At 41.2% G+C, this 27,154-nt stretch overlaps 1 protein-coding gene across 1 annotated transcript; it reads right to left on the reverse strand.

Moving 5' to 3' along the window:
- Window positions 1-12,366: 12,366 nt before the first annotated feature.
- Window positions 12,367-20,735, reverse strand: LOC134480493 (uncharacterized). The gene is made up of 5 exons (XM_087568626.1): window positions 20,535-20,735; window positions 19,645-19,804; window positions 18,186-18,317; window positions 17,334-17,517; window positions 12,367-13,168 (listed from the first exon to the last, which is right to left on the reverse strand). Exons 1-5 carry the CDS (start codon window positions 20,662-20,664, stop codon window positions 13,163-13,165), a joined length of 612 nt encoding a protein of 203 aa, XP_087424752.1. The 5' UTR covers window positions 20,665-20,735; the 3' UTR covers window positions 12,367-13,162.
- Window positions 20,736-27,154: the final 6,419 nt, after the last annotated feature.

A 27,154-nucleotide genomic window follows, 5' to 3' on the forward strand; every position in this document is an offset into this window, starting at 1 on the left:
CTTCAGGCTCTTAATATTTCCCTATGACTGATAACATTCACAGAAATCATATTGAGCAAACTGTATATGTTGACATATAATAGAATTGTATTCTACACAGTATAGCATAGAAATATGTATACATAACTTCCCATATGTTTGTTTATACATATGTAAATGGCTCAAGAATATGAATATCACTTTATCATTTGGTATTATTTTCATCAAAATCCTGAGAACATTGAAATGGCATCAAATAGTGACCAGATCGGCAAAAAAAAAAAAAAAAAAAAAAAAAAACAAAACAACTCCACAAAATAAAACTCTTATAAAGAATCTAACGATACTAGCAAAAGATGCAAAAATATTAAAGTCTCAATGAAGTATAAAGCCAAGATGAAATACTGTATAATATTTTCTCAACTCTAGGATAATTTATTTTTGTACAACTTTTAATAAAAAGCCTGAATTTTGAAGAATTCAAAAGTACTACAGTATAATTATGCAGTGGTCAATACTGTTGCATACCATTTTACATAACTGCATACACTCTCGTTCTTTTGTTCCGTGGTCTAGAGACGAACTCAGGTAGATTTATGGGGAAGCATTGCATTGTAGACTTAAACTGGATTAATTTGGGGGTGAGTAAGTCATATTGTGGTAAAGTTGCTTTAAAAATAAACCGTTGGATATTAGTACGGTAAGTAATTCTCCCTGAAGGAAAAACCAGACACCAAGAACCTAGACCACTGCTGTCCAGGAGAAATTTCTAGATGATAGAAATATTCTATATCTGCGGTGTTTCTGGCTATGGATTCTGGCTGGCTGTTTGCCTCCTGGTTTGCCTGCTGTGACTAAAGAGGCAGATTTTAGTTCTAAGTTTAGTTCATCTCAAATAGCCATGTGTGACCAGTGGGTGCCATTTGGACAGTGTAGCCACAGAAAACTGAAGCAGTGTAACCAAAGACTCACCTAGGAGTCAGTTGACCTCCTAGAAGTGACTTGGGAAAACGTTGGCAATGATAGCCTCTTGGGGAGCTCACCTTCACCAAAAGCAAACTGTGAATCCTCTACTCTTCTGCAATAGTCAGAATGCAACTGGTCTCACACCCACCACAACCCTCACCAAAGACACTTGAGAGGGAGCTGAACCCACTGTGTGCTTTAGATTTCAGTTTAGAAAGCACTTCCTTCAAAGTGGAGCAGACTGAGATTGCCAAGTCCTTTGCGTGGCTCCAGGGACTTGGGCCTGACCAGGAGTGAGGAGGAAATGAAGAATGACATTGGACACACATACATGGGGAAGGCTGGGTCCGTGAGCTGGAGAAAATGCAGCATCCCAGAAGCTCAGCATGTTTATTATATAGAGCTGGCCAGGAAGCAGGGCTGTTGCACAGGGAAACAAGTAGGTGGGCATTACATGCAGATAAACAAGGAGGGGAGGACTATGCATATGTAACTGACAAGGGGTAGATTTAGCTAATCTCAGTAGGAGCAGTCTCTGCAGGGAGCAGTCTTCAGGCTGTAAACATCCAGATGGGGCCAGGGAGAAAGGTAGAGTAGACTTTTTCTGCACAGGCTATCAATGTCATCCTGGGAAGGCTTTTGCATGTCTCTGAGCCTCAAGGGGCATGGGGGCCTTTGCCTTTTCCCCATGGATAAACGGCTTTGGGTCCATGGCATGGTCATATCAGGTTTATAGCACACATCCACTTAGGGCTGCACTTCCTCAGGGCTTCCTCTGTTCCCACAGTGAGATCTCAAAAGAAAAACAGAAACCAACAAACAAAATATGTGCTCAGTGAACTGGTTAATTCCCTAACTTATATGGATCCAGTGTCCTAAGTCTAGGACTTCCTCAAAGGCTACAGAAAATCCTGTGGACCTAAATAAGCAAGAAAAAAAAAAAAAAAACAAAGACCCTTGTCCCCTCCACAAAAAATGAATGGGAGAAAAAATTATTAAAGTTTTCATAGAAAATTGTTTAAGAAAAACACACGGGAATTGTACTTAATAGAGTTAGTGTGCTGAGATGTGAGGCCCACTCACAGCATGCAGCATTTGGAAGTCTCAGACAACTTAACAGAAGAGGACTCCTAATTATTTTTTGTGACCACTCTCCATATACTACTCACAGCTTAATACTAACCTTCATAATTGAGTTGGGGACAGTATTCACCATAGCAGATAATTGAAGCATTTGTGCACACAGACACATACAAACACACACACACACACACACACAGACACACAGACACACACACACAAACATGCACACAAAACACACACACTCACACACACACTCACACACATACACACACACTCACACATACACACACAAAACACACACAAAACACAAAAAAAACACACACACAGTCAGGAGCACACACAAGAGAAATGCATATTCTATGAAGTTTCTTGGCATATTTTTATTTGTAAGCCTCAATGCTGGAGTATTCTTGGTTTTGCATAAAGTGGGGGGAAAAGTCAGGCTTCATTTTCCCCCTTTTGAAATGACAGATATCTGTGTGTTAAACAGACTCTGATGGCTGTCCAGGCTGCCTCGGCCTATTTGACAGCATCCAGGTCACCTTGGTCAGGACAGTGGTTGCTCTTCTTATTGGCAACTGGTTTGCATCACAAGAGTTTTCCACATCCTTACCAATATTAGAAGTTTGGTGACACAAGCAGCTGGACAAACAGTAAAATTATTGTGGTTTTGCTTTCTGGAGGACATTAAAATTTACATGGTTTGCATATGGCTTTTTTTTCTTAGCATTTAGTCCTGCTTTAGCACTGTTCAAATGTGGCCATGCAGCCAGCATCCCTTTGCTCCCGGCTCTCAGCACCCCATTCCCGTCACTGATCTGATGCATACTTGGTCCCAGAGATGGACAGCAGAGGGACTTGACACACAGCGTCCACTCTGCTCCACTGCTTTGCTTTTTGTAAATTCTTTACAATGGCTATTTCTTGATTTAGTATTCCTATGACCATGACATGTCTTGATATTTTGAGATACGATCTTATTACGCAGCCCAGGGTGGCCTTGATTTCCCAAATCTCTGGCCTTAGTCTTCCACCATTCCCTGATTCTCAGTTTGTTACTAGAGGTAGTTAAATGGCCCCATTTCCAAATCAAATGTTCTTCTGGCTTCATGACTTTGCCCTTTCCACAGACTTTTATTAATTATGCAAAGTAGATGGTGTTTAATGTTTAAATACTAGATATATTAACTCGTCAGACCCCAAGACAACTCTGTGAATTAAACACTCATTATCATCCTCACTGGGCTGATAAGGGAATTGAGTCACACAAGGTAAAATAACTTCTCCAGGGTTGAACATCCAATGGGTGTGAGAGCCAAGCTTTGAGTCCAACTACAAAGTAGATCGGCCTATAATATGTCTGCTGCTGCTGTATATTCAAATGGTAAATTCTGTACCCTAAGGTCTGGTTGCTCCAAGACAAGGAGATCCTCATGTATACCAGATTTTCTTTCTTTTTTTTTTTTTGCCTCCTAAGTTATCCCTGATTGGTTAATAAAATCCCTACAACATGGGCTGGGCAGAAGAGAGGGGACAGAGCAAAGTTTCCCTGGGCCTGGGGGCTCAGGCAGGGTCCACAAGGAGAGGGAAAAGACATGGAGGAGAAGGAAGGAGACAGCACCCCATAGGGTAGGTGGATCGTGAGTGTATTACCATGAGGGGCAGCCTGTCAGAACAGGAGTGAACCAGGCAGAGCATGGCAAGCAATACCTTGGGGTTATGGACAGGGAAGCAGAAAAAATAGCACAGAGGGTTGATGTCTGCCCAGCTCTAGTACTTTAAGGCTTATTCTAAATCTAAAAGTTTTGTGTCTTTTATTTGGAAACTAAATGATCTACGGTGGGGGAGAAACCCCCTAATAATATTTACTGTAGCAATGGCCACTCAATTATTGTGGTATTTTAAATATAACACACATTGAATTTCACAATTCAGATGCAAGGCTTTTTATATTTCCAATGTGACTGTACACCTGAGGTCATGTCTAGGTATAGAGACAGAACATGGCAGAAATACCTAGAACATTTTAAGGTCATCACACTGACCACATGAAAGCCACAGGCTATACAGACTATGATGGATGGGGAGAAGGCTTAGTGCTCTCTGGAGTCCCCTTCCCTAGTCTTGGGATAAGACTTCCAGTAAGCCAAGACCATACTCCTCTTTCATTTCTCAAGGAGCCAGGGGTAGACCCACATACATGATTTCTTTGCCTGCAGGGTTTTTTTTCCAAGCGCTGCCCTGTTTGAGGACTTGGCAAAGGTAAGCACCATCAGAGGAAGGCCAGCATATGAATTCTGTATAACTCTGCTCTGACAGCATGTAGCACAATCCTATCATGTACTGGAAGCCTTGCTAGAAATATTAATCAACCTCTAGGATCAAAAGGAAACAACCCGAGGGCCATATGGCTGTAAAGCAAGTCTGAAACCATAGCCCAGTATGGAAGTTCAGCCTTGGATCTTACATCAAACAGCGATAGCATCCAAAAGAAAAACGAAACTGAAATGGCAAGGTGTCTGGTAATGACCTCATGGCAAGGATATCTAAGTCATGTGGAAAGATCCCAGTGCAAAGACACATGTCCACGAAGCTTTCACCAAGAATCCCTATTCTGTGTTCTACAACATTATATATACACACACACAAAGAATACTCATTTATGGTCAGTTATGGGGATTGATTCTCTGGGAATCTGACTTTGAGATTGACATAGATGTATAAAGGTGTTTGACAAGTGCTCTTGGGGACCATGGCTGTGACAAAGAGGAGAGAAGAGGATGGGGAGGAGAGCACTCTGGCTCTAATGCAGTCACAAGTGTAAGCAGGCAGCCCTGTGTGGGGCTCAGGAGCTGGCCTGACCCTGAAGTCTTAGCCTGCACTGGAACAAGCAGGAGGCCCGGCCTTAAAGTCTCCATTGGCTAAGGACGAGGTTCCTGGTCAGAACCCAGTTACCATATTGCAACCACATAGCCATCCCTTCTCCATTATCATTCTTCCTGAATTTCCAAGTCCAATCATGAGGATATTTGGGACTCCACTCTGATCTTTTACTCATAGCAAACATAAAAATCAGGTGGATGGGCAGGGAGTGGAATGGCCTAAGGTTAGGCTAAACCTCAATTTTAATGGTTTCATAAGTTCAGAAGGGAGTCCATTTGGCATTGTCATCTGTGGCTTCTGTGTTCTTATCCCGGGTGAGCTGACTCTGTGATATGATGCCACCTCACCTCACAGATATCAGGGGGAAAATCATGTATGACTTTTCTGGGAAGAACTCTGCCTTTTCCTACCATCTGGAGTTATACAACATCTCTATGCACAGCTCAGAAGAGAGAGGTGGAGATTGTGGAGGCCTTAGAAGTTGAAGATCTTTTCTGATTAAGGCACATATTTTTTCCTATGTAATTTTTCCCTTGCTCTTTCCCTAATGATGGCTGACTTCATTCCTGGCCTGAAGTAAACTGGATTCCAAGGTTTTGGATTAGAGAAGCCCCTCTTTTTGAGATGACAGGCCCAGGAAGGGATCCCACTGCATACAGGTTCCTATTCCCAAGGAAGTTGTTGCTGCAGAATCACAGCATGGGGGCAGCAGCACAGGATATCTCCCAGCTTTCTCTCCTGCACCTGCTGCAACTGTAATAAGGCTGTTTGTTTGTTTGTTTGTTTGCTTTTCATTGGAAATACATAAAAGCTGGTCAGAGTTAATACATGCCTTTAATACCAGCACCCACAGGTATTTTTGTTTTTGCTTTTGTTTTTGTTTTATTTCACTTCATAATTTCTGTAATTGTTGTTAGGATTCTTAATGTTTTCTTTGGTAATTCCCTCTAGCTATTCAATATGTATATAGAATGTAAAGCCATGCTCTGCATGGTCCTCTTATTCATGTTAAGGATTTTATTCGTACCACCAATGCCACAGATGAACACAATATTTACTTTCAAATCATGGAAACAGGCATAAAGAAGAGAGCTATGTTGTTTGGTCTCAGGTAAGCAGGCAATCAGGAGTGTAGGATGGCTTCCCAATGTTTTGGATTAGGTAAGCTTCTGTTATTGAGATGAAAGGCCTCTGCTGAAACCTTCAGTTGAGTAACAGAGAGCCTGGAAAGACTGAAAGAGTGGTTGCACCTTGAAGGTGAAGGCTGGCCCTTCAGTGCCTCTGCAGCCTGAGGCAGAGTAATTTTGGGAACACAAGAGCACTTGGCCAGAGATCATAGGGGACTGCATTTTGGTTGAGCCCTGAGACCTGGATGAGCAGAGGCTTCCACAGTTTTGAAAAGGGAAGCAGAGTCACATAGATGCGAGGGAACAATGGATCTGTGATCTGCATGTTATCCACTACATTTATCTTTGCAGTGTACTTCATATATGTAAACGACCAGGGCATCCTACTTTATCACATCTAGTCTCTCTAGATATAAAGCATGTGCAAGTGTAAACACAGTAGAGTTAGTTCAGCAATACATTGTGTCCCATTTTGTTAAAGACCTTTATTTTATTTCTATTTATATATTTTATCTTTTTCACTTTACGTTCTGCTCACTGACTACTGATACTTGATTACTCTCTCCCACAATCCTTCCCCAATTCTCCTGGCACTGTCTTCTCTGAGTGTATGAGGGCCAACTGTCTAAGTACCTCGCTTCTTTTACCAAAGCCTTTCCTGGGGGCATTGTTGAGGATGCTGGTTTTGAATGCCTTGGACTTGGCTTTCTTCATGCTCCACTTTGCTGGCTTTGAGAAGTTTGTGAAGAACTGTCTGTGAACTTGGTACTTCATCCAGATGGTACACAAGAGGCAGTGGTTTTGTTAATATTTTTGAGAGAATATTTCAATCAAACCTCTCCTACTAATATCCTAACAATGACAAAGGTAATGGGAGGCTACACATCTATTTCATTAGTTTTCAGTTCTTCTCAGACAAGCAGTGTAGAAGCCCACAAAGCTGGCAAAGTGAAGTGAGGTCACACAGGGGTCCTGAGAGCACAGTCCTACTTTCTTAGTGTAACTCCTTGGGAATTACCATATCCATACACTCGTAGCTCCATATGCACTGGACCCCAGTGAAGTGCTCAACATTCATTGCTTTTGTCACTCAGTTTGCCACAAATGGTAGAAATCTGAAAAGTTCAGCAAATTTGAAGGTGTGAATAACTCCCAGTGACTGGAGTAAGCTCAAACAGTCTGTGACAACGAAGAACTGATTGAGTATCCAAGAGAGAAGACCCTCACCAGGATCGTAGTCCTATTCCAGTAAGAAAATTTAATAATAAGGCTTCAGGTGAAAAGATAAATTAGGAGGTCTAAGCCAAATATTTTATCCTCTGCCCTCAGGGTTGCAGCCATTCTGTCAGACTTTCCTGGCCCTCTCACAGGATCAGAGTTCTCACCTGGAAGCAGGAATATCTGGAAGGCACATAATACATATCCACAGACAACTCTTTGGGTACAAACTGACAGGCAACTTCAAGGCTTAAAGTCATTGTCTCTCTCTCTCTCTCTCTCTCTCTCTCTCTCTCTCTCTCTCTCTCTCTCTCAGCTTGAGGTTGCACACACTCTGCATTCTTTTGTGCACTCTGCCTTTTTTATTGCAGTTTTCTTTTCTCAAACTCCCACAATCATGCACACGTCTGTTCATTATCCTTTCACGCACACACACACACTCTTCATACACACCTCACACATATCTCACACACACCACATGCACTCTCCTGTCACTCACACACACAATCTTCATACACACCTCATACATATCTCACACACACCACATGCACTCTCCTGTCACGCACACACACACTCTTCATACACACCTCATACATATCTCACACACACCACATGCACTCTCCTGTCACGCACACAATCTTCACACACACCTCATACATATCTCACACACACCACATGCACTCTCCTGTCACTCACACACACAATCTTCATACACACCTCACATTCTCTCCTCACTCATTCTCACATGCTCTCCTCATGCTCTCTCCCTGGCTCTCACATTTGTTCTCAGACTCGCTCTCTCATTAGCTCCCTCATTCCCTCCCACATTCACTCTTCACATTCTCTCTCCACTCATTCTTCACATGCTCTTCTCATGCTCTCTCATTCGCTCTCACATTTGTTCTTACATTTGCTCTGTCATTTACTCTCTCATTCACTCGCTCATGTTCTCTCTCATTTACTCTTCACATGTTCCGTAGCCTATCTCTTGCCCCAGTCCTTTATTAATAATCCAAAAATAGGTAGAAAAAAGACATTGTGTAATCATTGCCAAATCAAATGCAAAGAATGACTACATCTCACCAAGAACTAAGAATTACAACTGTTCTCCAAAGTTTCAGGCTTGCCCTATTCCCAGGCCTGTGGCCAATATAATAATAATAATTGTAAACTTATCATTATTTAAACTTTAACTCTTTACTTTTATACTTCAGAGACCAAATAATAATTGTAAAGTTATCATTATTTAAACTTTAACTCTTTACTTTTATACTTCAGAGTCCAAAGTTCCGGGATCAGCTAATTGCATTTTCCTGTGACACTCTAATGATAAATGACATAGGCAAAACTGCCAGGCAGTGGCCAGAAAGAATCAAGGTAACCCTTAGCACACTAATTCCACTAGCTTTCTGTTCCTTGCACACAATGACTCTCATAAGGGTTCCAGTAGTTAGACTTAGTTTACTAGTATATTATTTTATATATTCTATACTTCCTTAACCAGTCTATAATATTATGTAAAACTTACTTCCTAACTTCAATAACTTTTTTCCTTTCCTAGGGTCCCAATGTTGGCTCTAATTCATTTTCTCTTATTTTCTTCAAGCTGTCTTTGCAAGTCAAACCCTAATCTGGAACTACAATTCTGCAGTTATTACATTTTTTCCAAGATGAGAATACACAGTATCCACCTGGGCCTCTAGGGCTGTGCTGTGCTGTGCCCCTATGCATAAATTTCCAATTGTCTAAGAATCATAACATCAAGGAACATCTAGTTTCACAGAATTCACCAGAGCAGAAGGAGAAAGAAGTAGGAAAGTCAGATATAATACAATAATTGTGCACACCAAGGCCAACTGATAGGCAGTCACACACAAATGAAATCTATACAGCCGTTGTCCAGGGCTAAGGTTTGGAGAAATGGAAACAACCAGTTTTTACAAAAAGCTACTGTGGGCTACTGAGATGTCTCCATAGTATGTTGTCCCCAGCATTAGCCAGAACTCAGACAACAAAGGGAGGTCAAAAGGATACAGATTGGAAAGGAAGAAGTCAAAATATCACTGTTTTAGAGGATAGAGTAGTATACATGGGACACCCCAAAATTTACAACAGAGAACACCTAAGCCTGATAAACAACTTCAGCAAAGTGGTTGCATATAAAATTAATTCAAACAAACCAGTAGCCTTCCTCTACACAAAAGATAAACAAGCTGAGAAAGAAATTAGGGAAATGACACCTTTCATAATAGTCCCAAATCATATAAAAATACCTCAGTGTGACTTTTATCAAACAAGTGAAAGATCTCTGTGACAAGAACTTCATGATATGAAGAAAGAAATTGAAGAAGATCTCAGAAAATGGAAAGATCTCCCTTGTTCATGGCTTGGCAGTATGAAGACAGTAAAAATGGCCATTTTCCCAAAGTGACCTACAGTTGCAATGCAATCTCCATCAAAATCGATTCCAATTCTTCATAGGGTTAGACAGAACAATTTGCAAATTCATTTGGAATAACAAGTAACGCAGGATAGCTAAAACTATCCTCAACAATAAAAGGACTTCCCTGGGAATCACTATTTCTGAACTCAAGCAGTTTACAGAGCATTAGTGATAAAACTGTATGGTATTGGTACAGAGACAGGAAGATAGACCAGTGGAATAGAACTGCAGACCCAGAAATGAACCAGCACACCTATTGTCACTTGATTTTTGACAAAGGAGACAAAAGCATCCAGTGGAAAAAGGATAGCATTTTCAGCAAAGGGTGCTGGTTCAAATGGAGGTCAGCATATGGAGGAGTATAAATTATCCTCTTCTTATTACCCTGTGTAAAGCTTAAGTCCAGGTGTATCAAGGACCTCTACATCAAACCAGATTCACTCAAACTAATAGAAGCAAAAGCGGGGAAGAATCTTGAACACATGGACACTGGAAAAAATTTCCTGAACAAAACACAAATGGCTTATGCTCTAAGATCAAGAGTAGACAAATGGGACCTCATAAAGCTACAAAGCTTCTGTAAGACAAAGGACACTGTGGTTAGGACAAAACAGCAACCAACGGATTGGGAAAAGACCTTTACCAATCCTACAACTGATAGAGGGCTAATATCCAAAATATACAAAGAACTCATGAAGTTGGACTGCAGGGAGACTAATAACCCTATTAAAAATTGCGGTTCAGATCTAAACAAAGAATTCATAGCTGAGGAATATGGAGTGGCTGAGAAGCACCAAAAGAAATGTTCAACATCTTTAGTTATGTGGGAAATGCAAATCAAAACAACCCTGAGATTCCACCTCACACCAGTCTGAATGGCTAAGATCAAACACTCAGGCTATAGAAGATGCTTGCACGAATGTGAGAAAGAGGAACACTCCTCCATTGTTGGTGAGATTGCAGACTGGTACAACCATTCTGGATATCAGTCTGGAGGTTCCTCAGAAAATTAGACATTGCACTAGCTGAGGACCCAGCTATAGCTCTCTTGCACATACCAAAAGATGCTCCAACATACAACAATGCACACCCTCCACTATGTTCATAGCAGCCTTATTTATAATAGTCATAAAATGAAAAGATCCCAGATGCCCTGCAACAGAGGAATGGAAACAGAAAGTATGGTACATCTACACAATGAAGTACTACAGAGATATCAAAAACAATGACTTCATGAATTTCATAGGCAAAGAGAATGAACTAAGACATATCATCCTGAGTGAGTTAACCCAATAACAGAAACACACACATGCTATGCACTCATTGGTAAGTGGATATTAGCCCAAATGCTCAAATTCTCCAAGATTCACAGACCAAATGAAATTCAGGAAGGATGACCAAAATGCTGATTCTTCACTCCTTCCTTTAAAGGAGAAGAAGAATCCCTATTTATGGAGTAGGGAGGCAAAATTTAGAACAGAGCCTAGAGGAATGGCCATTCAGAGTCTACCCCACATGTGACCTATACATATACAGCCTTCAAACTAGATAAGTTGGATGAAGCTAAGAAGTGCAGGCTGACAGGAACTGGATATAGATGTCTCCTGAGAGGCAGATCATGTCAAATACAGTGGAGAATGCTAGGAGCAAACCATTGAACTGAGAACTGGACCTCAGTTGGAGGAATTACAGAAAGATTGGAAGAGCTGAAGGGACTTGCAACCCCATAAGGACAACCATGGCTGCCAAGCAGAGTTCCCAGTGACTAAACCAGAACCAATCACTATACAGGGACTGTGCCATGGCTCCATCTGCATGTGTATCAGAGGATGGTCTTCTTGGGCACAAATGGAATGAGCAGCCCTTGGTCCTGCCTAGGCTGGGAAAGTGGATGGCTGGTGAAGGGAATACTTTTATAGCAGAGGTGGAGGGCGGTGGTATTCAGACTTATTTCTGGAAAACAAGGAAGGAATAACATTTGAATTCGAAATGAAAAATATCCAACTAAAAATCAACAACAACAAAATGGTATTTTGAGCTTCGAATCAAAAAAAGCCACAGTCAGGAAACAGAGAATTGTATGCCTATGGTTTTCTTCAAATATGCTCAGGGCCCAGGTAGGTCCTGTGCCCAGGCTGAACCAAGCAGGTTCCTGCCAGTGACTGCTCCTCTATTCCTCTTTCCAGAGGCATCATGCAGATTAATATTGGGCCAGAGATGTGGGCAGAGCTGGTCAGAAGTGGCTTTCTGTCCTGTGGTCTCAGGATAATCTGCATTCCTGGGTGTTCAGCATTTTCTGCCCCAGGATTTGGGTGCAGGATTCCCGATGGCTTTAAACTCCCTTATACCATGTTTATATGTCCTGGGAGGTGTTACAGAAAAATTAATGTTTATCCTACTAATTTGGTCAAAACTCTCATCGACAGAGTATAATTTAGAGGTATCTATATATTTGACAGCAAGCATACACAGTGGGTAATATATGCATGATTAAGGTGAAATTCAGAGTTGGAAACACAGTGCACAGTGACTGTATAAATGCCTGTGAATCTCAGTCTGACTGGGAAGTGATTTGATGCCCAGTCCCCAAGAGAAAGCAGAGATCCATCCCTCCCTGATCGCTGTGGGACTTCAGATGTTGACACTAATGATCAATGAAGAAGGTTCTTAAGAGTGAAGAGTTTGAGATTACTCCTTTATTGACCAGAATACATCCAATTTACTTGATAGTAACCAGATGCAGGTAGTCAATATATACAGTCTATATCCTTATCAAAATAGAAAAGCAAATGAACAAAACAACAACAGATAAATAACAAATCTTCAAATGAATAGAAGGAAAACCAAATAACCAAAACAATTAAAAATTAACCAAACTTTAAATAGAGGAATTGCACTAAGCATTTTTTGCTGCTCCTTTTGCAGAATAGACTTATAGCCTGTGGCTTGCCTTGGAGACATAGTAGACAAGCAGTTAGTGATGGTAATAATCTTTTCAAGGGGAGTGGAAGTAGGTCTGTTTTGTTGGAGTGGGGGTATTAAGGAAAAAGCCATCCAACACTGAGTATAAATGATATTACAGACTTTGTCACAAAGTCTTTCCAATGTTGTGAACTGATCTCCATGAAACTCTTCTGGATGACCCATCAGGACAAGTAAAAATTTACACATGCACAGTATTTCTGGATGACCAGCAGCTCTTGATTGATGTGCATCAGCACTTCTCTGAGTCCCTCAAAAAGTGTACACTTGCTGGAGAGAGGCGAGGTGAAAGTAAGGCCTATTCAATCCAAAGAAGTCAAACTAAAGGAGGAAAATGCAGTCCACAATTGCTATGGACATTACAGATGAGATGCAATAGTGGTGTATTTGCTGTGCACACTTAGTTCTCCTCCTGTAGTTCTTCTCTCCAAGGGAGATCTTGTCCTGGACTGTGTCATGTTCGAGTTTCTGCTGGAGAATTTCAGACCTAACAGAGCAAGGGAATAAAGATTTAGTGAGTGGTTGTCAATTCAGCTCTCCCTCTTACATCAGCTCTATTCAGTTGAACAATCCAGCATGACTTGTCAGCTGAGGTCAGTCCCTGCAGCCCCAAGTGACATAGAGTACCTGCGCATGGATTTATATCTCAGCTTTTAACACTGCTAGAATTTGAACTGTGGACTATGCACTGTACTGGGATTAAGAGAAAAATGAGCATTTTTTCCCACTGGTCCAGGTATATGACATTGAATAATAACATTGTAGCTATGTCTGAATCTGAGTTCAAGAGAGGTTTGAGCAACCTAGAATACCATGTGGATTCCTTCTGGAGAACATGCCCAGAATTGAGGTGAAATTTCTGATTATGTCAGCACTGAAGGAACCTGTCTAGTTTACATTTGTAACCACGGAATCTGCAAATACACAGAGAAGCCATCTCACATCAAATCCATGGGAATTGCATAGATCCTGTAATCACTGAGAATGTGCTCCATGCAAATCCTCCCAGCGTACACATGGACATTAAAGGTGATTGTGATGTAGAAACAGAACAGCACCCCTGTAAGTCTATGGCTAGTGTAAGGCAATTTGTGAGAGGACAGAAGAGAAAATGTCCTCAGATCTTTCCGGAGAGATCACAGGAAGAAAGGAGTAGAACATACCAAGAAATACAGAGGATCATATATATTGTTTCATGGGCAAAATTCACATGAAGTGTACCAGAACAATACTATGAGTAGCTCCTTAGCTGCCTGAGGCTGAAATCCAGGTGGGGTGGTCATCCACCCAAAAAGGGTATTTATATAGGGAAGGATATTCAAATGGCCTCTTCCAGCCTATGTTCCTACCTGAACATTAATGCTTAATGTAAAGATTCCCCAGGATTCGCTGGAGGCATAAAAACAAATGTTGAGTGGGATATGTACATAGTGGCCAGACCTATAGACAGCTCAGTCAGTGATGTGATGTCCTCCCATAAACCGTCATAGACTCAGGGTTCTTTCCCCATTAACAATCTGGCTTAGCAAGTCCCAAAGGCTGTGTAGAGCTGTCTTGTTGCTCAGCAAAGGATAATATGTTGGTGGTGGACTAGACTCTTGTTCTTGTTCACTGTTTCAGACTTTCTCCAAAGTGTGCAACTTCTTCTAATAGGAGTTGTCTTTACCATAGCCTGAGTGACTTCATGCCCAAAGCTAGAATCATAGGAAATCTCCATAACCAGGATCCAAATCAACAAATTTTCTCCCCGTAATGTGATTGTTCCACAGATAATTTGAATAAGTAAGTAAAAGCTTGCATGGATTATCTCACACTGAATCAGAATCTAGGGAAGGGCTCCATCGTATGGTACACTTTTACTCCTTGGCTGATGGACTTCTGGATAGATTCTCCTTCAAGGTTACTCTGGGACCACTACAACATTGATGCTCCCTAGTTGCAATGGCAATACCTACTCCTTGTTGTGGAATCACTGGGTTAACTAAAACTTCTGTTCCACTTTCTGAACATGGCTTCTCATAGGGCTACCTGTTCTTACACGGTCAGACCCATTTGAAGCTCAAAATTTCTCCTGACTCCATTGAGGCTGAAATTAACTGAGAGAAAATGATGTTGATCGACAGCACTTGCAGAATGCTACACAGATAACATAGAGGAGCGCTTTGGATTATCTGTGCACCTAAAGGGGTTTCTGAAACTGCCCTGTTCTTGCACCACAGCATAGCTATGGGACTTTTTCTGGATGACGATACAATTCCAAGCAACTCAAATTCTCAATGAATAAAATCCAAGCCAAACTCCTAGGGGAAGTTGTAGTGTGCCAAGGTAGCTCGAAAGAAATGGTAGCAGGCAATGTGGAAAGCAACCTTGGAGAAGACACAGTGAGTGTCATAACCTTCCAGTGGGCTTTCACAATTCACAAAGAACAGAGAAGCAACATAAACTCATGGATTTTATAGAGAAGCCTTGCCCTTACCTCCCAGTACTCCATTCCTTTGATGTGCTCCAAAGGATTTCAATGCAGATCAGTAGTTTTGCCCCTAATCACTTGAAAATCTAACTTTACAGGTGTTTTTGTGTCCTCTTTTTGGGGGTTGCATTTCTAAAGGATTGTAGTGTCCTGTTTCTACACCATAACATAAAGGGACCTGCTAGCTCTAGGCCTACACCATTTGTTATCCCTGTGAAACAGGACTCACTTGAACATATTTCAATTCCTCCCCCAGACTTCACAAGATAATTCTGTTCTGAAATTTTTGGAAATAGAATAAATTAGTAATTTAAGAGTCCTTTTGCTGTACAGAGCTAGATGGAGATGCCAAATGACTGGGCCGCTCTATTTCATGTTTCATGGATGTAAAGTGAACGCTTAGAGTACTTTTCTCATGAAACTTGGAAATAGAGGGAAACACACGTTCACTACTGCAAACACACACACACACACACACACACACACACAAATATACCCACACACACACCACACACACAGACACACACAAACACACACACAAACACAGACACACAGATACACACTCCCATGCACAAATGAAAACTTTGTTCTTATGCAGCACATTTCCTGTTGAGTGAGGAATTAGTGGGAACAATGCTGTGTACAAGTCTCTTAGACTCAAGCAAGATGTGCTGCCCTGGCCTGTACTCATTTCCACTTCAGGAAACCTTTCTATGCAGATACTTGCTGGTCCGACAAGTAAGTTACATGTTCTGCACAGATAGCCTAAACAACACAACATCAAATCCCCAAGAGAGAGATTGGAAAAGACTAGGAAAAGACTCCATCAAGCTCTATGCTGACTCATCATAGGCCCCTCACTAAAACTACCCTATTTCCTTCGTAGAAGACTTTGGAAGCATCAGAGAAGACAGTAACTCACGGTCAGTTACCAGGAACATTTCATCACATTAGAGTTCCTGTGTTATTAAAACAACCTCAGTGTCAGTCAGAAAAAGGCTAAATAAATAACATACAGTGAATTTTCTGAAATGCAGCACTGTGTACAATATTGAGAGGGAATCTATCCTGAAAGAATGCAGTGCCCATGATATAGTCAGCAAAGCAATGTCAGCAGAGGGTTGCACTCTAGGATTCCATGCAAGATCATGGTGAAGCCAATAAGACAATCCAGAATCTTCCCGGGGGATAACTCTGTTCAGGTAAAGTGAAGAAATCTAATCCTTATTTTTAAAATAGCTGAATGGTTTAAGAATGTGTTGAGACAAATAAGAGAGGGGGCTCCACTTGGAACTGGATGAATGATGCAAAGACTGCTGGCCAGCACAAAACAGGAAGCTTCATGTTTGTTGAGAGACCTAGGCTTAAAGGACTAAGTTAGATAATGACTGGACAAAAAACTGCATGTCATGAACTGGCCTCCCCACATGCTCCCTAAGATGCAGGTCAGCACAGCAATGCACCTTTCTTGGTGAGAATTGGGGGTACATACGGATAACTTTGTTCTTGAAGCCTCAAGTCTCTCATGCCAACCCTAAGACTTTGAGAAACCTTTTCCACATCCTTGCTCTTCTAACCAGCTTCAGGTTGTAAGGCCCAGTTATGAACTCTCCAGGAGAACTCAAATAAGACAGGACTGACATGCTGATACACAGGCTCTGTAGTTACCCAAGATCTATGAAGCATGAAGACACCATCTTCATATACAGGGACATGAGGGGAGGAAGAACAAAAGCCACCACAAATGACAATGAGAACCATTTCTTTGGCATTTCCAGCAGGCTCTCCTCCTTGAAAACTACTTACTTCCTGAGTCTCACACCATCCCTGAAAAGAAAATGAGCTCCAGGCTTTTGCTTTATCCCTCAAAGCCCTGTTCTAGTCTAAAGAGGGACTCACACATAGCACCCTCCATACATAATGGCATGTAGTGTTGTGCTGTGTGATCAACCTATCTCCCTTAATAAACTGCAGATTCTCGAAGAGCAGGAGCATTTGCTTTCCAAACATGCAGTTTCTTGTAAAGGGGCTATCTCCACAGAAAGCCTTGTAAACCATCACATGAATGAACACTTGGATGAGACTTAGGACAGGACATGGATCAGTATATAGACAGTTACATTGGTTTGTCTATGGTTATGGTAAGACCTGAGGACAACCTGACCCTGAGGCCTAACCCTACCTGCTGTTGCTTGGCTCTGGGGTCAGAGATGTTCATTCCGGCCTCTTCACAGAACCTCTTTGTCTCCACAGAGGATGCTGGCAGTTCAGTCTGCTCCACCAGCAGTTCTCTCTTCTCATTCAGCAAAATCTGTATATTGTTCTTCAATTGAGTTTGTTCCCGTAGGAGCTGGGATTGCCTGATGCTGAACCACAAACAAAAAATGGTAAATCCCAGGCAGCTTCTATTTGCCTGTCACTCCTGCAAGTCCAATCATCCCTTCAAGGGTTCTCATCCTCAGAAATCCCCAGAATAGAGCCACACTATACAAGTTAGCACCAATTAGAGGAGGTCAAATCCAGAATCCACATTCCACATGAATCAAAGTACTTCTGAAAATCCTGACACTAAGACGGTTTATATAAATCAAGGAAGAAGAGATGGTCCATAAGGGAGCTCGTATGTCCATGGTATGGTGAAACCATCTTCACGTTGTGGGGAAAGCCCCTCTGAGGGGTAGTTGATGACCCAATAGCTGTACAATCTTTCCATGTGTTTCTCATGGATCACAGATCTTTAAATCTCCTGTCAGAGTCCTAGAGATTCAGAATTGATTGATATTCCCATCATGGTGCAAACCTTTTCTATCTAGAGGATCTTTAACGGGGAAAATAACAATTGGAGGGTCTTCGACACCCTTCACATGTACGACAACTGAGTCCAAGAGCTACAAATCCAAGACTCTTGCCAGGAGGCAGCCTTCTTGTTAAGAGTCAGACACTACAGAACCAGAGCCCTGACATTTGTTAAAGTCATACAGGACAGAAGCATTCCCTGCCTAGTGCTGGGTTCTCATCTCTGTCAGCGACTCACCGGTTGGAACTGTTCACTTGTATGAGCTCCTTGTACCTCTCCATGGCATCACTTATTGAGTTGGTCATCATTTGCATAGCCATCATTCTCATCTCATGTTCGGATTGAAGGACTGGCAATTCGACGTGCAGCCTGGGTTAGGTCATGGCCAAAGGAACAAATAATGTTTTGAACTCACGATTTCAGAATTAGGTGAAATGTAAATAAAAATGTATAATAAAAAATTTCAAATTCAAGGAATGGTGGAAGGGAAGAAAATGGCAAAGTCAAAAACCAGACCAAAACCCAACAGTGAGACTCAATCCACAGAAAATATTTCTCTGTAAATAAGCAACATTTCTTTTGAAATAAGGACTCCTTGGAATCCTGAGAGATATGGTTCTGCAAAGACTCACTATATAGGAGGGGGCAGAGCCTGAGAGCTGCCTGTTTGGTAATAACACTGTCAAGACCACAGTGACCATTTCTAGGTCACAATAAACAATCCCTGGATAGTTAAAAAAATAAAAAACTAAAGACCAAAGCAGGTGAAACAAATTAGGTAAAATCAGACTGTTCTCTCTATTACTTAAACTCAGTATGTACCACATACTTGCTCCTTCAAAGTATTTGTACTGGTTAAGTTTATTATCCTGGGCACAGGACAACAGAGCCACGGTACCATTTGGAGGGACCTGACCTTCAAGAGCTGGCCAGGTGAGCATGATGGAATTGACTAGTTCAGGAAGAAGATTCCTCCAGTCTGTGCCACAGCTTTGGGCCCAAGAGAAAGCTGTGATGACATTTCTCTTGTTTTGAAAGCAGGTATACTCAATCCTTGGTTTCTATCGTTACATGAATTCCCAGAGGGCATAACTAAGTTTGACAGGGAAGAGGATTTATAGCACCTCCTCCCCTCGGGAGAGTCCTGGGTGCCACCAAGGTATACAGAAGGAGCAAAGTGCTCTGTTGATCAGTGTGGGCCTCCACCTACTCATCACTTTCATGACCTGCAGACTATTGATCAAACAAATCCTCAGACCCCATCAAAGGTCCCAGACGTCCTGATCCTGAGTAAACACCACATATACTTCCACATACATACATAGCAACCCATATCCAAACACATTTAGAATGTCAACTACATGCATGGAGGTGCCATAGAATCAGTGTATAATGAACAAATTCAGAGGAAAGAGTGATGCCGTGCAGGCATTTCATTCACACACACAGTTGCAGCAACTGTGACCAGGTCCTTCCAGCTGATGACAGAACCAACGCTAATCCAAGAGGCTCAGGGTCAAGTACAAAAGAGGTTGACCCTAAACACACAGCACCTAGCTTATCTCACAAGCAAATGCCTGCCAAAGCTCCTTAAAATCCAGGATGAGAGGTGAAACTTTCTCGTGCTATGAGTAAATCTTGAGGTAGCAGAGAGAAAGCGCAAGACAGTGAACAGGTTACTGGGCATAATGACTACCTGTGGTCCCACTCATCATAGATATAAAGATCCAGGATTTGATAAAGTTCATCCCTCTCGAATTGACACTTCTGGATTTCAAATTTGAGTTCCTCCAGTTCCTTTAGACACTCCTCTTGCTTACTGATGACATTTTGGGATGATGCCTTCCTACCAAAACCTGTAGACAGACAAACCCAAGTGAAATTGCATATTTGATGGCCCATGGGCAGAAAAGAACATTCTGAATCCGAAAAGGAGGTTGAGGAAGGGGAAATGGTAGAGACTGGGTGAATCCCTGAAAGAGCAGAAAAGCTTTCTTAAAGGTTGATTCTTAAGCTATGTCCCTCTTCCCAACCTCTAATGCCATACACGTGCCACACTCACTATTAAACAACTCCCGGCACTGAAAGTTATAATATGACTGAGACATAAACATCTGCGACAATGTTATCTTACATCAGATGTGGTGCAGATAATCCTGGAGTTCATAATGACTTCATTATGCTTACCACCATCAAGCTCTAACCAAGTGTGGTCCAGCCCAAAGTGTCTGAGAACTCAATTCATGACTAGGGGTGCATCCTTCCTTGTTCTCGCCATCAGAGACTTATGTAACCTACAGTAATCTAGAGGATGAAGTGCTTCAACTCCCAAACATGGATGGTCACATTGTTAATCTCACAGTGCCTCCTCCTGCCAATCGTTGACACTCACATTTAAAAAGCTTCAAGAAAAGACACTGAAGTCTTAAAACTTTATGGCTTTCTCTCAAATTAAAGATCAGGAACTCCTGACTCTTGGTTTGCCTTTGAAAAATCCCAAGGCTCCTGCTTTTAAGGCCTAGTCTTAGAAGGCACATCTCAAACCTACCTCCTTGAGGATGTTCCCCAACTCTGCCCAGGACTCACCAAGCCTTCTCCAGAATGATTTCCTCCTTCCTGTGTCACTAGAGAGGGGGTCAGCTTCTCTCTGACCTGGTGTGATCTCTCCTTGATCAACACTTTCCTTCCGAAATAGCCTGAGCAGCTGGCGAAACATGCCTGCTTGTGAACCCAAAGGGAATTGAAGTAATATCCCAAAGGCAGTTGGTGTCACCACAACACTGGTGACATCACAGAAGATTCTAGGGATCTCTTAGATACAATAGAGTGTCCAGTGAACGGCTTACTGGTGATGTCACTGGAAAGTTCTATGGCCTACCTACTAACCAGCTTTCCCCACACTGATGAATTTATGTGGGGACCCTTTCCTCCAGTCTCCCATGTGTCACTGGGAATACCATTTGGCAACCTCTATTTCAAAGCTAGATATGTCTCTCTGCTTCATTAGAAGTCAACAATGCTTTTGATGGGGAGGGTTGCTTACAACCCTGAATTGGAGAACAGAGTTTTCTTAGCACCCAAATCTCTAGGGACCAAGGAAGAGGGAGATTTTTCTTAAAAGTAAATCAACTACTTGAGACAATGCATGTGACACACATTTCCATTCCTAAGCTTTTCCCTTTTTCTGGAGGCCAATATATTTCTTCTATACCTCTGAGTGTATAAAACCTGGAAATATTTGCTTACTGTGCAGTCCTTGACAGCCAACATTGTTTCCATTTACATATCCATGTATTTCACAAAATCAATGGTCTATAATCCTATTTTTTTTTGCAATAAAAACTCCTTTTCCTTGGGAACATAGGGATCAACTACAGGGCATATATAAAATAATAAATTTCTCTTTCTTTTATATATTATGTAGGACATCCTCCCTTTCTCAAATATAACAAGACAATTAAATTGGACATCAGTGAGCAAATGTCAACCTGGACCTTGTGTTACTAAATTGTAACTACATAGCCATCACTTCTCCAATATCATTCTTCCTGAATAGCCAAGTCTAGGCATGAGAATATTGGGGGCTGCACCATGATCTTTTCCTTCTAGCAAACATAAGAATCAGGAGGACGGGAAGGGAGTGGAATGGTCTGAGTTCAGGTTGAACCTCAATTTTAATGGGTCCATAAGTTCAGGAGGTTGTCCATTTGGCATTGTGATATATGGATTCTGTCTTCCTATCCTAGGTGTTTTAATTCAACATGAATGTGTGCTATACTGCCACCCCATCTCACAGATGTAAGAGTGAAAATCATGTTTGACCTTTCTGGGAAGTGCTCTGTCTTTTACTACCATCTGGAGTTACACAATATCACTATGCAAAGCTCAGAAGAGAGGGGTGCAGATGTGCGCGCCTTAGAAGTTGAGGATCTTTTCTTCTGATTAGGGCACTTATGTGTCCTATGTAATTTTTCCCTTGTTCTTTTACTAATGATGGCTGACTACTTTCCTGGCCTGAGGTAAACTGGAGTTCAATCTTTTGGATTACCGAACCTTCTATTTTTAAGATGACAGGCCCACCAAGGGTCCTACTGCATACAGAAGGTATGAATAGTCTCATGGGCTGGAGTAAGTTAAAAAGGTCTGTGACAACAAAGAACTGATTAAGAAAAGAAGAGACCAGCTGCTCATCAAGATCACAGTTGTATGATAGTAAGAAAATGTGAATAGGCATCAGGTGAAAAGATAAATTAATTAGGAGGTCATAGGCCTAGAAGGGGTAGCCTTTGCTCTCAGTGGAGCTGCCATTCTTTCTGCCATTCCTCGCCCTCTGCCACAGGACCAGAGACTTCCCCAAACAACTGGCTGGCTTTGCCAAGACCTGGCAGGGCTTCTCCCTATAGAATAGGAAATGCAGAGTCCTTGAGGACTCACCAAGAGGTCTCCTCCACACAGGTTCCTTGTTGTCAAAGGGAAATGTTCCTGCAGAATCCTGCCATGGCAGCAGGAATTTCAACCTGGCTGCTCTTGGTCCAGCTCACTGGATGCAGGCCTGAGGCCCAGGGGTATCTGGGGAAAGAAGCAGCAGGCACTACCTCACAGCTCTCTCTTTGTTGGATGCAACTGCTAGGACTGTGATAGGATTTTTGTTTCTTGTGTGTTTATTAGAAATACCTACAAAGCTGATTAAAGTTGTAACATGCCTTCATACCCAGCTTGCAGAATGTTTTTAAATCGTTGTTGTTCCTGTTTTATGTTTGGATTTTGTTTTTTCATCCCCTCAGGAAATTTCCCTGTACTTAGAATGATAAGCATGTGCTCGGGAAGGATCGATTATTCAAGTTTGGCAAGGCTTTTGTTCTCAGTATCCACTCCACAGATGTTGCCATTACTTACTTTCAAATAAGAAAACAGTCATAGAGAAGTAAATTAACCTGTAAGCTATCACAGAAGAAACACATCATGATTGTGCAGTGGAACCCCAGTATTTTGTATTTCCTAAGTTATCTTTATTTTAAACCTTTTTATTGAATTTTTTGGGTACATTTCATTTTTTTCTAAATCCTTAAAGGTATCTTTTATTCCTCTCATGCCATTTACAAGGTGGAATTTCACCTGTGATTGTTAGTCCAGATAGTTTGGTCAATGGCTTAGATATCACCTTAGCCTAGTTTCCTTGGCATAAGCTGAGTTAGAAGCAGACTCAAAGGTTCAGGACTCAACAAATAATGAATTCCACTACATCTGGATACCTAGCTGTATTTCCATTCACTATTTAAAAAAAAAGATGCGGTTCATTAACGTGTAAAAATTTTCTCAAGTATATTAAAGTGTTTACATGGTCATACAGTTTTTCAAATACCTGGCATTCATCTTTTTCCAAATCCTAAAATTTTTTTCTTATTCACATTTTCTTTTTTTTTGATTATTTCTTAGTATTATTATCATTTTTAAAGTTTTAGTTTTTTAATAGATATATATTTTTCATTCAAACATTATTCCCTTTCCCAGCTTTTGGTCCATAAGCTGCCCTGCCGTGCCCTCTCCCATATGTATGGTCCCCCAATCCACGCCACTTAGAAACCACTTCCTGGACATTCCCCTGCACTGACGGTCCCACCTTGTTAAGAACAAGGGCTTCCCCTTCCACAGGTGCCCCAACAAGGCTATTCTCTCCTACATATGCAGTTGGACCCCTGGGTCAGTCCATGTATAGTCTTTTGCTGGTGCTTTATTTGGTTGGCATTGCTGTTCTTATGAGGTTGCAAGCCCTTCGGCTCTTTGAATCCTTCCTCTCATTCCCATAAAGGGCGTCCTGTTCTCAGTTAAGTAGTTTACTGCCAGCACTGACCTCTTTATTTGACATTCCCTGGATGTGTCTCTCAGGGGAGATGTATAACTGGTCCCTTTCAGTAAGCACTTTTTAGCTTCATCAATCTTGCCTAGTTTTGGTGACTGTATATATATGGGCCACATGTGGGGCAGACTCTGAATGGCTGTTCCTTCAGTCTCTGCTTTAGATTTGGCCTCCATATCCCCTCCTATGGATATTTTTGTTCCCCTATTTTAAGAAGGAGTGGGAGCATCTGCACTTTGGTCATCCTTCTTCTTGAGTTTCCTGAGATCTGTAGATTGCATCTTGGGTAATTCGAGGTTTTGGTCAATATCCACTTATCAATGAGTGCATACTGTCAATGAGGGGTGCTGAGTACCTGGAAGAGAATGAGGGACAAGAGATGTGAAGGACTCCAAGACAAGAGTCTGATCAAGGTGACAATTTTATTTTTCCCCAAGGCTGAATTTGTACCATAAAATGGGTAACAGAGAGGAGAGAAGTAAGAAACATTTACCCACGCCAAGGACACAATATTCATGTGGTCAGGGAATCGGCTGATGTTGACAAGTTGTCAGAAAAGTCACAGGTTTGTCATATCTATTAGTCAGCAGGATGTTGGTTTTTCAGAAAGGTTACAGGTCATGACATTAGGTATCTTAATGTCACACGTTATTATATGATTATTCATCTTGACCACAACATTTGTATTAGTCTTCTGAGGTGGCTGGAAATTTTTCATGAACCCAGTCATACATACTTCTAACCATAATAATAACATCAATAATGGAGGGCTTCAAGGCCATCGCTCCCAACACCATACCAAGTGTGTTTTTCTGTGATTGGATTACCTTACTGTGGATGATATTTTCTAGTTCTTTCCATTTGCCTATGAATTGAACGTAGCATTGTTTTTGATAGCTGAGTGGTACTCCATTGTGTAGATGTACCACATTTTTCGAATCCATTCCTCTGTTGAAGGGCATCTGGGTTCATTCCAGTTTCTGGCTATTATGAATAAGGCTGTTATATACTTAGTGCAGCATGTATGCTGTTATATGTTGGAGCATCTTTTGGGTACATGCCCAGGACAGGTATAGCTGTGAGCTCAGGTAGTGCAATATCCAATTTTCTGAGGAACCTTCAGACTGATTTCCAGAGTGCTTGTACCAGTTTGCAATCCCAGCAACAATGGAGGAGTGTTCCTCTTTCTCCACATCCTCACCAGCATCTGTTGTCACCTGAGTTTTTGATCTTACCCATCCTGACTGGTGTGAGGTGGATTCTTAGGGTTGTTTTGATTTGAATTTCCCTGATGACTCAGGATGTTGGGCATTTCTTTAGGTCCTTTTCAGCTGTTCGATCTTCCTCAGCTGAGAATGTTTTCTTTAGCTCCGAACCCCATTTATTAACAGGGGTGTTTGGCTCTCCGTACTCTAACTTCTTGTGTTTTGTGTATACTTTGGATATTCGCCCTCCATCAGATGCAGGATTGGTAAAGATTCTTTCCCAATCTCTTGGTTGCCTTTTTGTCCTAATGACACTCTCCTTTGCCTTACAGAAGCTTTTCAGTTTTATGAGGTCCCATTTGTCGATTCTTGATCTTAAAGCATAAGCCATTGGTATTTTGTTCAGGAAATTTTCCTTAGTGCTCATGTCTTCCAGATTCTTCCCTACTTTTTTCTATTAATTTTAGTGTATCTGGTTTGATGTGGAGGCCCTTGATCCACTTGGACTTAAGCTTTGTACAGGGTAATAAGAATGGGTCAACTTGCATTCTTGTACATGCTGACCTCCTGTTGAACCAGCACCATTTGTTAAAAATACTATCTTTCTTCCATTGGATGTTTTACCTCCTTTGTCAAAGATCAAATGACCATAGGTGTGTGGGTTCTCTTCTGTGTCTTCAATTATGTTCCACTGATCTGCCTGTCTGTATGCCAATACCATACAAACTATTGCTCTGTAATACTGCTTGAGGTCAGAGATGGTGATTCCCCCAGAAGGTCTTTTATTGTTGAGTAGAGTTTTGCTATCCTGAGTTTTATGTTATACCAAATGATGGCAAATTGCACTTTCTACCTTTATAAAGAATTGAGTAGGAATATTGTTGGTGATGGCATTGAATCTGTAGATTGCCTTTGGCAAAATGGTCATTTTTTACCATATTCATCCTGCCAATCTATGAGCATGGGAGATCTTTCCGTCTTCTGAGATCTTCTTCAATTTCTTCAGAGATTTGTCATACAGTTCTTGTCAACGTTCTTTGTCATACAGAATTTGTCAAAGTTCTTGTTATACAAATTTTTTACTTGCTTGGTTCAAGTAACAGCAAGTTATATTATATTATTTGGGACTATTGTGAAGGGTGTCATTTCCTTAATTTCTTTCTCAGCCTCTTTACCCTTTAAGTAGAGAAAGGCTACTGAATTGTTTGAGTTAATTTTATTCTTGGACAGTTTGCTGAAATTGTTGATCAGGTTAAGTAGTTCTCTGATGGAATTTTGGTGTTGCTTAAATATACTATAATATCATCTTCAAATATTAGTGTTTTGACTTCATCCCTTCTAATTTTCATCCCTTTAACCTACTTTCATTGTTTGATTGCTATGGCGAGAACTTTAAGTACCACATTGAAAAAGTAGGGAGAGAGTGGGCAGCCTTGTCTCGTCCCTGATTTTAGTGGGATTCCTTCAATTTTCTCAGGTTAGTATGATGTTAGCTACTGGTTTGATGTATTCTGCATTTTCCTATATTTAGATATGGGCCTTGAATTCCTGATCTTTCCAGGACTTTATTAATGAAAGGGTATTGAATTTTACCAAATGATTTCTCAGCATCTAATAAAATGGTCATGTGGGTTTTTTTTCCTTTGAGTTTGTTTATATGGTGAATTTCGTTGATGGATTTCTGTATATTAAACCATCCCTGCATCCTTGCCATGAGGCCTACTTGATCATGATGGATGATTGTTTGGATGTGTTCTTGGATTCAGTTTGCAAGATTTTATTGAGCATTTTTGCATCAATATTCATAAATCAAATAGGTCTGAATTTCCCTATCTTTGTTGTATCTTTGTGTGGTTTAGGTATAAGAGTAATTGTGGCTTCATAGAAGGAATTTGGTAGTGCTCTGTCTGTTTCTATTTTGCAGAATAGTTTGGGCAGTATTGGTATGAATTCTTCTATGAAGGTCTGATAGAATTCTGCACTAAATCCATCTGGTCCTGGGCTCTTTTTGGATTGGAGATGTATAATAACAGTTTCTATTTCTTTATGAGTTATGGGGTTGTTTCGATGGTTTATTTGTTCCTGATTTAACTGTGGTACCTGGTATCTGTATAGAAAATTGTCCATTTCCTCCACATTTTCTA

This window comes from Rattus norvegicus, chromosome 9 (genome assembly GCF_021556685.1).
Source record: "Rattus norvegicus strain SHRSP/BbbUtx chromosome 9, alternate assembly SHRSP_T2T, whole genome shotgun sequence".
Lineage (NCBI taxonomy): Eukaryota > Metazoa > Chordata > Mammalia > Rodentia > Muridae > Rattus > Rattus norvegicus.